Source organism: Pristiophorus japonicus, chromosome 19 (genome assembly GCF_044704955.1).
Source record: "Pristiophorus japonicus isolate sPriJap1 chromosome 19, sPriJap1.hap1, whole genome shotgun sequence".
Classification (NCBI taxonomy): domain Eukaryota; kingdom Metazoa; phylum Chordata; class Chondrichthyes; family Pristiophoridae; genus Pristiophorus; species Pristiophorus japonicus.
Window position 1 is genome coordinate 45114742 of NC_091995.1, and position 13120 is coordinate 45127861.

Below are 13120 nucleotides of genomic sequence, written 5' to 3' on the forward strand. Positions count from 1 at the left end.
CTCCTAACTTGTATATCCAAGGGCTTATGACGGGTGCAAACAGGTACCAATTTCTAGCCCATATAGTGGGCTCAAGTTTGGGCCTGAGTTGCTCCTATTTTTTTGGAGCAACTAGTTTAGAATGGAACATCTTAGAAATTGCAATTCTTGGCATTTAGTTTGGTCCAGTCGAGTGAGTTAGAACAGTTTCATTTTAGAACAGTTTTTTTTTCAAAAGGAGAGCGTGTCCAGCCACTTATGCCTGTTTTCCAAGTTTAGGCAGCGAAAACTTACTCCAAACTAACTTAGAATGGAGTAAGTGTAGATTTTTGTCCGCTCAGAAAAACCTTACCAACACTTTAGAAATGAGGCGAAGGGAACAAGAGATAGGGGGAGGGGGGAAGGGAAGTTTACAAGCATTAAACACTTCACTTTTACAAATAAAGAGCCATCATCAATAATAAATGATAAATAAATCAATAAATCAACCAATAACTCAATCAAAAAAATAAAAAATAAAAAAAGTAAAAAATCAAACAAAAAAAAATTAAAAAGTAAAAAATAAAAATAATAATAAAAAATAAAGCAATAAATAAAAAACTATGTTTCTATTCTACAAAGATGGGAGGAAAAGCAATGTGTGAGGAGGACACAAAATATCTGCAAAAGGATAGAGACAGGCTAGCTAAGTGGGCAAAAATGTGGCAGGTGGAGTACAAGGTTGGAAAGTGTGAGGTCATGCACTTTGGCAGAAAAAAATCAAAGAGCAAGTTATTATTTAAATGGCGAAAGATTGCAAAGTGCTGTAGTACAGCGGGACCTGGGGGTACTTGTGCATGAAACACAAAAGGAACAGGTGCAGCAAGTGATCAGGAAGGCCAATGGTATCTTGGCCTTTATTGCAAAGGGAATGGATATAAAAGCAGGGAAGTCTTGCTACAGCTATACAAGGTATTGGTGAGGCCACACATGGAATACATCGTGCAGTTTTGGTTTCCATATTTGCGAAAGATATACTTGCTTTGGAGGCAGTTCCGAGAAGGTTCACTAGGTTGATTCTGGGGATAAGGGGGTTGACTTATGAGGAAAGGCTGAGTAGGTTGGGCCTCTACTCACTGGAATTCAGAAGAGTGAGAGGTGATCTTATCGAAACGTATAGGATTGTGAGGGGGCTTGACAAGGTGGATGCAGAGAGTATGTTTCTACTGATGGGGGAGACTAGAACTAGGGGGCATAATCTTAGAATAAGGGGCCGCCCATTTATAACAGAGACGAGGAGAAATTTCTTCTCTCAGAGGGTTGTCAATCTGTGGAATTCGCTGCCTCAGAGCAGTGGAAGCTGGGACATTGAATAAATTTAAGACATAAATAGACAGTTTCTTAAACAATAAGGGGATAAGGGGTTATGGGCAGCGGGTGGGGAGCTGAGTCCATGATCAGATTGGCCATGATATTATTGAATGGCGGAGCAGGCTCGAGGGGCCATATAATTTACTCATGTTCCTATGTCTTATGTTCTATGTTATTATGAACCGATGCACTTACTACAGGTAGATTGGTGAAGACGAGGTCAAGTAGGTTTTTCCCTCATGTTTGTACAGTCACCACATGCCGCAGGCCCAGACTGGCAGCAAGTACCTTCAGGACTCGAACAGCTTGGTCAATAGTGCTGCTACTGAATCACTCTTATGATGGACATTGAAGTACCCCACCCAAAGTACATTCTGTGCACTTGCTAGCCTCAGTGCTTCTTCCAAGTGGTGTTCAACATTTATTCATTAGCTCATAGTGGGCGGGAGGTAATAATCAGCAGGAGATTTCCTTGTCCATGCTTAACCTAATGCCTGAGACTTCATGGGTTCTGGAGTCAATGTTGAGTATTGCAAGGGTCCCTCCCACCAGGCCGTTTACTAGTGTGCAGCTGCCTCTGTTGGGTCTGTCATAACAGTGCGACCGGACATCACCAGGATATCGTGGCTTAGTTGTCCATTTTGGAGGGTGGCTAAGTGTCAATCACATTGCTGTGGGTCTGGAGTCACATATAGGTCTTGCCAGGTAAGGCCGGCAGATTTCCTTCCCTAAAGGACATTAGTGTAGCAGATGGGTTTTTATGACAATAAGATAGTGTAATGGTCACCATTACTGACACAAGCTTTTATTCCAGATTTATTTAATTAACTGAATTTAAATTCCCCAGCTGTCGTGATGGATTTAGATCTTACATCTCCCAATCATTAGTCCACACATCTTGATTACTATTCCAGCAACATAGCTATGATGCTAATGTACTGTTAAAACCAGTGAAGCCTGCCGACTGACACTCCCAAGCATGTGCACCATGAACGGAATTCTCTGGAGTTGAAATAGAGACTCCGAGAGATGCCATTTTCCACTTCTGCTTTGGCCCAACCATTACTTTCTCTATCGTTTGTGTTCATCATTTCAGATCTGTAGTCAGAACAAAAGTCATGAAAAACCTCACACAGGATGTGTGTAGTGGAAGATCCTCAGGGAACAGCAAATCGCTTGGATTCAATAAGGTGGAACGTTGGCAAAGTTCAGAATTTATCAGGCATTGTGTTTAATATCTATATATACTTGCTCTTTCCAATAAAAGATGCTTTAATTGTTCCCCAATCAGACAGATTAAAATCACTGATTGTCACCCTCCCCACAGGCACATAGGAGGGACGCATGTGCCCCTGGTGTCCACTTAACTTCCGGGTTTAGGACCCTGCGGGGCACAGGCCCCTAAACCTGGCACTTGTGATCTGTCAAAAATTCTGTTGACTGATCGCACGCTTGCGAAATTAAAGGACCTTCGCGAGCAGAGGTTTGGGCTATTTGCCAAACACCTGCCCAGCGAATGTTCTTCAAAGTTGTATGACTGAAAAAAGCAGGTGGAAGGCCTGCTCTTATCAGTGTAAAATTTTTCAACACTGGGAAAGATATTAAAAACATAACGTAAACATTGAAAATTCTGTTTAATCAGGTAAGTTTAGTTTTAGACCCTTGAAAATAAGTAAATTTATTCGTAAAAAAATAAAAAATGTTGTTTCAAATAATTAATTACATTCAATTTGCATTAATTTGACATATGTGATGTACTTTTTGTTATTTTGTGTTTATATGTTTTGCGTGGTGGGGGGGAATTAACATTCATACTTATGGTTGTTCCTTATATACGGAATCACCAAAAGTCTGAATGGGAATACCCCTACTCTGGTAGCTTGAGCAGGCCCACGTGATTCCATTGATGTGTACAAAACCCTTATGATCCTGAGATATGTGTGCTTCTATGAAGACCTTTACATAGAGCGCTAGGACTAGAAGTATCCAAACCTCCAGGATTACCAGGTAGATTTGCAGAAATTTTTCAGGTCGGAAGCCCCCAATCTCAAAATCTGGGCCCATGTGTAGTAACATTCCAACCAGGCTGTCCTCTTCAACACACAACTGGTTAACTTTCTGCTGCATTAATTTTCAAACAAAGGCATGGACAAATACAAAGAAAACCCCATTAATATTATAACTATTATATAGTTAATGTCGTCATTACTATGGATATAATGGAATTCAATGACATTTCATGGTCATGTGCGGCTAAGCATTGAGAAGATTTATTCAAATGACAGGGCCACATATCTTCACCACTCTTCCTGGTAAGCACTTTAACCATTTATGGTGATGGTTCTTCACTCTCACCTTCTGATTTAATTTCACACTTCTCCCTCTTACTCGACCTCTATCATGATTCACTTTCTGTCTTAATTGTTTCTCTTCTACGGACTGTGCCAAGTCTGGCGAAACAACGAGAACCTAATTCGTGGCTGCCATTTGAGAAACAACTCTGCTGGTGTTCTATCAGTAGTTGGATGAGGAGTATTACAATAAGTAATTAGAAAATTAACCAATTTGTGGTCCAACGACAACTGCCGTTTCTTTGGATTTAGATCCAATATTTCCTTGAAAGGAGCATGCTGCCCATAGCCGCCGCTTGCCGCTCCTGTTATGGCCCCGACCTGCCGCTGATGGTCTCTCACAGGTCAGGGCCTCCACGCTGCCCATGGCCGCTGCTTGCCGCTCCTGTTATGGCCTCGACCTGCCGCTGATGGTCTTTCACAGGTCAGGGCCTCCACGCTGCCCATGACAGCCATTCGCCGCTTCTTTTATGACCCTGACCTGCTGCTGATGGTCTTTCGCAGATCAGGGCCTCCACGCTTAGTTGGATGTAAACCATCTTTGTCTACTGTGTGCCCTAAGTATTCCACCGAGTTTTGAAATAACTCTCACTGCTCGCAAGTGAATCGCACTCTGTGCTTTTCCAGCTGTTTGAACAGTTCATTCAACATGTTATTATGGATTTGCCTGTTTGGTACTGAAATGATTATATCATCTAAATAACACACTACCTCTTCAATGCCTTGCAAAATCTGTTCATCTTGCCTTGGAATATGGCTGGGCGGAAGACACTCCAAATGGTAGCCTATTAAATTGTTATAGGCCTAGATGAGTATTTATAGTCAAGCATGACTTGGACTCCTCAGCTAGTTCAAGTTGTAAGTAGGCATTTGTAAGATCTAACTTTGAGAAATCTGTCCAACTGTCAGCATTGTGAACACATCTACATTTGGCAATGTATTGGGGAGACTACCCTCTCGAACTTGGTTTATGGTTACTTTATAATCATCATACAACCATACCTTACCTTCTGACTTAGGTACAACAACAATGAATGTATCCCAATCACATCAATCTATCTTAAAGATAAAGTTCTCAGTCACTAGTCTTTTGAGTTCTTGCTCAACTTTCTCCTTGAGTGTATCTGGTACAAGACGTGGCTTGCAGTAAACTTGTCTAGCATCCTTCTGTACTCTGACACTCGCCTTGAAGCCTTGGATCGGTTTGCCTGTTTCACCGAACACCTTTGGATACTTCTTGATAACATCATTCTTCGATGCAAATCTCGTCTCAACATGAAAAATCGTATTCCAATCCAGATTCAGTGATCCAAACCAATTTCTACTTAGCAAGGCAGGCTTGTCTCCTGCCACCATGAAGAGAGGTAAGCTGGGAAATTAATCCTTGTATTTCACCGGTACTGTGACACGTCCTACCACAGGAATGTTCTTTCCTGAGTAGCCTCACAACTCTACCTTGGATTTCTCCAATGGGGAATCACGCAATTTGTCGAGATATAGTGATTCCGGTACTACACTCATGGATGCACCAGTGTCGATTTCCATGGATATTTTGGTTCCTGCAATGTCTATTTGGATGATGATACTTCGTGAATCGTTGTGAGATACCTTTGTGGTCCTGATGACGTGTATCTCCAAAACCACCTCCTCGTGTTGCTTTTCTTCCATGCTATGTACTCTCTGGGGATTTCTTCTTATCACCTTGAAAGTTGGTCAGTTGGCATGTCTTGGCAAGATGCCCAATTTTCCTGCAGAAGAAACATTCAGCCTTCACATGTGGACAACTTTGAGCAATGTGTTGTCCCTGGCATCATTTCAATGCATGTTTATCTTGGCCAGGTGCTGAGGCCTTGGGGCCCAACTGCATTTTACTTTTAACCTGCAGGCGATTCACCTCGGTTGTCTGACGACTGGAAATGGTACAAAATTCTCGGGAATATTGGTCAGCCATATCCATTGACATGGCTGTCTGACAAGCTAAATCAAAAGTCAAGTTGGAAGTTGTCAAAAACTTTCGTCTGTTTGCTTCATTTTTCACCCCAAAAACAAAGCGGCCATGCAAAGCTCAGTCCTGAAAGTTTCGGAAATGATAATGAATGCATAGCTCTTTTAATGCTACAATGTACTCACTGATACTCTCGCTGGTTCACTGATCTCAAATTACAATGATAACTTTCAGCAATTTCCAGGGGCTCAGGTCTGTCGTGCTGTTCTAACTTGCTTAAAATTACCATAAGTGATGTGTCCTTTGCCTTGACGGGATCAAGCACATTTTTCAGAGTTTCATACACCTTTGGGCATGCTTCAGTCAGGAAAATAGCCCGTTTACTTTCTAAAATCACCTGATTACTGTTTTCACCATCGGGGGCTTCGATGGTACTATTTGTAGTGAAAAACATTTCAAGCCTCTCGGTCATGTTGAAATGGATTTTTAGCTGTTCTGCAACACAAATGACCTCTCTAGTCTCTCTGCTGTTTGACTGGATTCATCCGCCAACAAAAATTTCAGTGAGGGTCGCCAATGCGGAATATTCTCTACGACATCACAAACACACAGAATTCAAGATAGCTCTTAACACAGGAACCTATCTGATGCCTTTATTTATTTACAGCAATGGCTGCATTACCACAGTAGTCCACTAGGTGGATCAGTCATCCACTAGGTGGAGTGATATATTACACTGTCACCATAAATGATTACAGTGGTTATCAGGAAGAGTGGTGAAGATATGTGGTCCTCACACAAATTTGGTCAAAATGCTTGATCATGGACAGGTTAGGTTTGTTCACATTGATCATATTTTACCTACAGATGTGGAAGGAGTTGAATGTTGGAATGATTCGATTATTTCTGACTCATCAAATCGTTTTGTTACAAGTAGAGTATCATTAGCTGTGCTTGTGATGTAGCAGAGAATATACCACAATTATATGACTATGGTCTGCACAGTTAATGTCGTCATTACTATGGGAACAATGGAATTGAATGAAATTTCATGATCATGTATGGCTAAGCATTTCAGAGGGATTATTCAAATGACATTCGAGGGGACACGTGTCGATCTAACTGTTAATCCCTCTTTTACCTCTGCACACTTTCAGAAACTAACATGTCTGCATATCTGTGGCCTGCTGAGCTGTATACAACTGACTGTATCACTTTCTTTGTGTATCTGAATGCTCTTCGATCTCACCTGTAGCATTGAGGTGCTTAATATAAATTAAATATAGCATAAATTAAAGAAGATAGAGAATATTCTTGATGTAACTAGGATCTAGAGACAGCTAATCCATCATAATGATGTATATTTATTCCATCAAATGCCTCGCATTAAACTATAAATAAATATCCTCAGCTTCAAGAGTCTTGTACCGTTACTATTGGAAAGGAGATGTCGAAATAGTTTGTTTGGAACGTATGATGACATTAATATTCTTGACTCCTTACTCTTTCAACGGAGAATAGCATTGCAAAATATCCCTGATGAGTAGGAGTGAATATGACTCGCCTTAATGTGTTTGTTCAAATGACAGTAACTAATGAAAATTATTGTGTAATGTCCATGTGTCACTTGAGGTTTCTCTAAGATATAAATAAGACCTGAATTTGAAAGCAGAAGTTTTTCAACACAAACTGGCAACTTCGTTTTTCTCAGACAATGGAAAGGCCGATAATCATACAGATAGAAAACATTTACTATCCGATTCTTGCAATAGTTGGTCTTCCTGGTAAGCCTCTTACAATCAGTTAATGCTCATCTTTAACAGTGTCTCACTGTGTCACTGTTCCTGCCGTCATGTAATGGTATTACCTGTTTTTTTGATGTGTTTAATTTGCAGAAACTGATTATCGGCATCATAGAAGTAAACCAAATGGCTCCAAGATTCTGTCATATTTTTAATGTAACAACCTCAGTCGAAGCACAATTTACTCTGACTACTTAAATTCAGCAATGCAGTAGATATGTCTCGGTCTTAAAGGACAGTCTTGTAGTTTTGTGTCTAAGACATGTATTAGAATCGGATCGAGTTGCCAAACCAGCAATTGTTAAAGGGATTTCAGGAGGCTGCTCAAGAAAAGACAAAGGAAATTGTCTGTTGTATATTTGTGAACCCAGAAGAAACTGAAGATATCCTTCCGTGCCCCACAAAAGACTCCGACGCACTGCTGGCATATTGTCGCATCCTTGGGATTGCATCCCGCCCATTAGCAGATTAGCATCGGAGCCGAATGGTTCTCCGCACTTTCCAACCGGCAGCAGCTACGGGCGCCCTTCCGCCGCAGCTAGCCAGCAGCGGGTAAACAAGGCAGGAAGCCGAGCCTCAGGCGCTGAAATTGGTCTTCCTCAGCAGCGCCAGATGGACTCGGAGGGAATGGGCCGCTCATTTTACACCCGGTCTGATGTTCATTTTCTTTGAGAGAAATCCGCGCATTGTGAAGCAGACTGTCTATTCGCTATGAGTTTATTTTGCGCTACTGGCGAAGAACAATTTCACCACTTACATTTGGCATGCCTTGCATGCAGAAACCTCTTATGATGAAACTTAAAGTTGTTGGTGTATTTATAACATAACTATAGACCATAGTATACATTTTGGTCTGCAACACCTCGTCATTTTGAGTCACATTTGTGAAGCGCGGACTGGTGCGGGGGAAGTCAATCTAAATATAATTTGTGTCCATGGCCACTAATTTTCCGAGTTGAGATGGCAGCACTGAGCTTTTATCACTGCTACTAGCCATAGAAACCCGTGGGTTATTGATTGCTGGCAATTCGGTAATAGAGCTTGTGGAGAACCTGACGTGCTTGATTCTGAAACTGTGATATATTGTGTTACTTTAAGCTGGAGTCAGTTAGTGTTCTGAGGCCGCAAAGCAAAATGAGACAAGTGCTACTAAAGTGTGTTCCAGCTGCTGCTGCATTGTTGTAATTCTAAATGCAAGTGGTGATTTCTCTGGTAACCATGGGATAGATTTTAGTCTTTACATTCGGGGTGTTCTGCATCGTCTGGGCTCAGCTCAAAATGCCATAACCTCTGCGGAGGACATGTTTCCCTAGAAACAGCGGATTGTCCTCCATTGCTATCAATGGACGAAATTCGGGCGATTTCTGATAATACTTGTGGTCACAACAAACACATTTGCCTTCTTATATACAGGGGTAGACTGGTGCTAGCAGAACATAAGAACATAATAATATAAGAAATAGGAGCAGGAGTAGACTATTTGGCCTCTCGAGCCTGCTCCGCCATTCAATAAGATCATGACTGATCATGGACTCAGCTCCACCTCCCTGCCCGCTCCCCACAACCCTTTACTCCCTTATCACTCAAAAATCTGTCTAACTCCGCCTAAAATATATCTAGTGACCCAGCCTCCACAGCTCTCTGGGGCAGAGAATTCCATAGATGTATAACCCTCTGAGAGAAGAAATTTCTCCTCATCTCAGTTTTAAATGGGTGGCCCCTTACTCTAAGACTATGTCCCCGAGTTTTAGTTTCCCCTATGAATGCAAATATCCTTTCTGTATCCACCTTGTCGAGCCCCCTCATTATCTATCTTGTCTGCCTCTCACACCCTTCTGATATTCAGTTCCATTGACTTCAATAGAACTCAATATCAAACGAGGGGTATAACAGGCGGCCGATGCGATACCATCCTGTTCAGCGCTACTGCCCAAAACAAATTTCTATCCCACAAAGCGGGCTGATGTTTAATGCCCAGGCGATGAAGACTACAATCTATCCCAAGTTTCTGTGTATGACAGAAATAGAGTGACTCCAATAGAATGTCCACTGGTCTGCTCTAAAATCCCACCACAGTCTCGAAAAAGTATCATTGTAATCCGGGAGAAACAGTGTCAAGGGTTAAGGTTATCAGAGGAGATCTGCCGATCCCTCCCCAGTAATTGTATTCAATAATGTTGCTGCACACATTACATCCCTGATGCCCTGGTCATTTCCACCTCCAAAAATGCGATGAAGGTCAGGTGGGGTTTACAATGGGCAGGGCGCCTGCTCCTTACATTATCATCCGTGTGTTGAAGGTGAGAATTTCCCTCTTGGCTGTTTGTTCTTTCTCACCGTTTGATAACCTAAGAAATAAATAATTCAAAGCAATAATAAACGTTAATTCATCTGCCGGTAGATTTTTTTCAAAGATTGTTTGTTACTGAAGTTAGTTCATACATCAGGCGCAAAACAGGGAATAGATCTATTGTGAGACGGCAATTATTTACGTTGTCCATATTGTCAGATAAATTTTCTGCTCTATGTTTCTACAAGGAGCGGTTCCAAAAGCTTAAATATCCGCTCCTATTTGTGATTTGGGTCTGAGACAAGAGCTATTGGTTTTTACATTATTCGGCTAAGACTAGACGCCAAAGAACAGTTTATATGTCGTACATGGTGGACAATATTTACACGTTGATTAAATTACACAGCTCGAAATACACCTGGGAGGAATGTTGAGAAATTCTTTAAGGCAGTCATCTCGAGTAGCAGCAGGTATCTGGGGGTAGACATCCTTGGGCGGTATGGCCTGTTATACACCCCTCCCAATATTCAGCTCCATTGGTCCAAGGAAATGGACATCGAGCGGGCAGATAATGGGCGGCCCCCGCATTACCCCCTCGGCGATCCTGCATTTATTTACACAGCATAGTTATTATTTCCGGAGCGCGACTTGTATTAATAGCTATTGTACAATATTAATAAACTAAATTACAATTGCGCTTTAAAGGTTTGCATCTGAGGCAAACCAGAGTCCACATTTCTAATAATATCGGATATATCATAAAATTCCCTCTGTCCATGCTCAGACTCATATTTCGCTCGTCATTTAACTGGTTACTTTGATGTAAGAGATTCGGGTGACTTATAGTTGGGACACAATCCATAATAAAATGTTTCTTATTATATTGTGCATATGAAGCAATGTGTCACTGAGAAAGCTTTATTTTCTGGTCATTTGCTGAGGAAAAGCACTGGAAGGACACCTGGTAGGAATTGGAACCTGCTCCCCAAAGATTGAACGATTGAATATTGCAGTCAGAATCATGCTATCGCCCTGAAACCTATGATTATTGAGGATATTTGCAATAAGCAGATACTGGGGTACATTTTCAATATGAAGTTTCGCTTAAAACTGGCGATCAGGGTTTGGCCATCCGATATTGTCTGTCAGTGGCTCCACAACGCCGGTTTACACCAGGAAGGACATTTTTTTTTTTTGAAATTCGTAGCCAATCGTTCCAATTCTTTGTCAAATCACAAACGCCAGAGGTCACCTTGCACACGCCAAGGATCACTCTGCGCCAATGCTCTTAGCCAAAAGGCCTAGAGCCACTGCAACGTTCCTGGAAGTACTGCAATACCAGGTTCGTGCCATGGAGGTGGATGGGTCAGGTCCCCCACACACCTCCGTGGAGGTGGATGGGTCAAGCCACCCCACCCACCTCCTCGGAAGGACAGATGGAAAGCTTCACCGTGATGTGTCTGGAGGGACAGGGATAAGCAAATCAGCCGCCCGTGTTGTACCTAGCTGGACATTCCTTTATGTTGAAGTGAAAGGAAATGAAACTCAGGTGGATTCAATTGTGGCCGCCAGTCGGAAAAGCCCATTGTTAGCCGAGTGGAAAGTTGAAAATCATACCATTCACTGCAGCATTTTGTTCCTTTGAAGTAACTCAGAATAAGTTAGCGACGTGTACGCATAAATAAATGTATCTTCTAAGAATTACTAGTATCATCTGATCGATTGGGAGAAATAAAGAGAGAGAGATTTGAGTGATTAGAAATCTTTCCATGAATTTCATACACATTTATCTCGACTGATCATCCTGTCAGGTTAGGGAGAGTTAGTAATTTGATTTCCTCTTTTTTGCAGCTAATTTGGTGACAATCGTCATTCTCTCCCGTGGAAAGTGCGGTCTCTCCAAATGCATCAGCCGTTACCTGGTGGCCATGGCAGCGGCTGATCTAATGGTCCTAATATTTGAAGTGGTTCTGCATAAGATTAAAGATTCTTATTTTCCATATTCATTCCTGAACTATACTCCGATTTGTAGTCTTAATCTCGCCATGCTTTTTGTTTCCATTGATTGCTCTGTCTGGCTAACGGTGGCTTTCACATTTGATCGATGTGTCGCTATTTGTTACCAAACGTCGCAAACAAAATATTGCACCAAAAAAACTGCGGCTGTGGTGATAGCAGTGGTGTGTTCATTAAGCATATTAGAAAATATTCCAATCTACTTTGTATATGAACCACGGGAAATAATTGACAATGTACCATGGTCCTGCTATGTAAAATCAAGTTACTACACCGTACCCATGTGGGTAGCATTTTTGTGGTTGGAAACCATTTTAACCTTATTTGCTCCATTTGTGTTGATCATGCTGCTGAATTCCCTGACCATTAGGCACATTGTATTGGCCAATAGAGTGAGGAGGGGACTCCGAGGAAACATCAACGTTCAGAATCACAGTGATCCAGAGATGGAGAACCGAAGGAAATCGATCATTTTACTGCTCGCTATATCTGGCAGTTTTATATTGTTATGGATGGTAATTTTCATAGTTTTCATATGTGTGCAATTTACAGATGCTCAATTTTTAGAAGTAGATTACAGCGACTCTTTTACCATTGCAGAACTATCTGGATACATGCTGAGATGTTTGAGTTCTTGCACTAACACGTTTATTTATGCAGTATCCCAGAGCAAATTCAGAGAGCAATTGAAGAATGTGATTAAGCGTCCCCTGGCTCTCATTGCTAATTTACTGAAATGAGTTAAATTGCTTCACAGAATTAAAATGTAATTACATCCATCGTAAACGAGGAGAAGTTGTTCAATTGACAGCAGCAAACAGGAATCTCCGAAAGCAAATGGGGCTGTCATTGGGTTCCCATATTAGATATTATATTGTCGAAGATCAAAGATGCTTGGGTATTATTATCTTTTGCGACATTGTAAGACATGCGATATCGGACCTGAACAAATAAAAAAAAAATTTAGATCCGAAATAAAATCAATTAGACAAATATATCTGTTGCTTTCAATTGATCTAAACTCGACAGCAGTTTCGTTATCCCTCAAGCCCCACTCCCGTCAGTAACACATGTGGTTATCTGTTGAAACAGCCAGCTGTTCCCCACAACTGATTAATTCTGTAAATAATCCCCTGTGAGTTTTATTCTTTCAGTGATCAGGTCCTGACTGAACTGCCATTTTTTCCCCAAGCTATGAATATACAACGTTTGCTCACAATTTATATTAACGATTTAGACTTTGGAATCAAAAGCTCAATTTCTAAATGTGCGAACGACACACATTCTGGGAGGAGATAGTTAAGGTTGAGAGAGACTGCAACAAATTACAAGAACACATCATAAGTGTGTAGCGGGCATTTAATTAATTTTAACAGATAAGTGTGAG

The 13120-nt window shown here is 41.4% G+C and overlaps 1 protein-coding gene across 4 annotated transcripts in view; it reads left to right on the forward strand.

The window, feature by feature from the left end:
• The window catches only part of LOC139229845 (probable G-protein coupled receptor 139), a 138237-nt gene extending 125545 nt beyond the window's left edge, over nucleotides 1-12692 (forward strand). Inside the window, exons 1-2 of one of the 4 annotated variants that reach the window (XR_011587834.1) lie at nucleotides 7321-7409; nucleotides 7521-9813. Coding sequence is in view for 1 of the 4 variants with exons in the window: in XM_070861461.1 (XP_070717562.1) it covers nucleotides 7340-7409; nucleotides 11569-12473 (975 nt within the window). In the remaining 3 variants the exon portion in view is untranslated. Of the gene's footprint in view, nucleotides 1-2425; nucleotides 2525-7320; nucleotides 7410-7520; nucleotides 9814-11568 lie in introns of those variants that run through there. The other 3 variants (XM_070861461.1, XR_011587831.1, XR_011587830.1) reach the window with 3 other exon arrangements.
• Nucleotides 12693-13120: the final 428 nt, after the last annotated feature.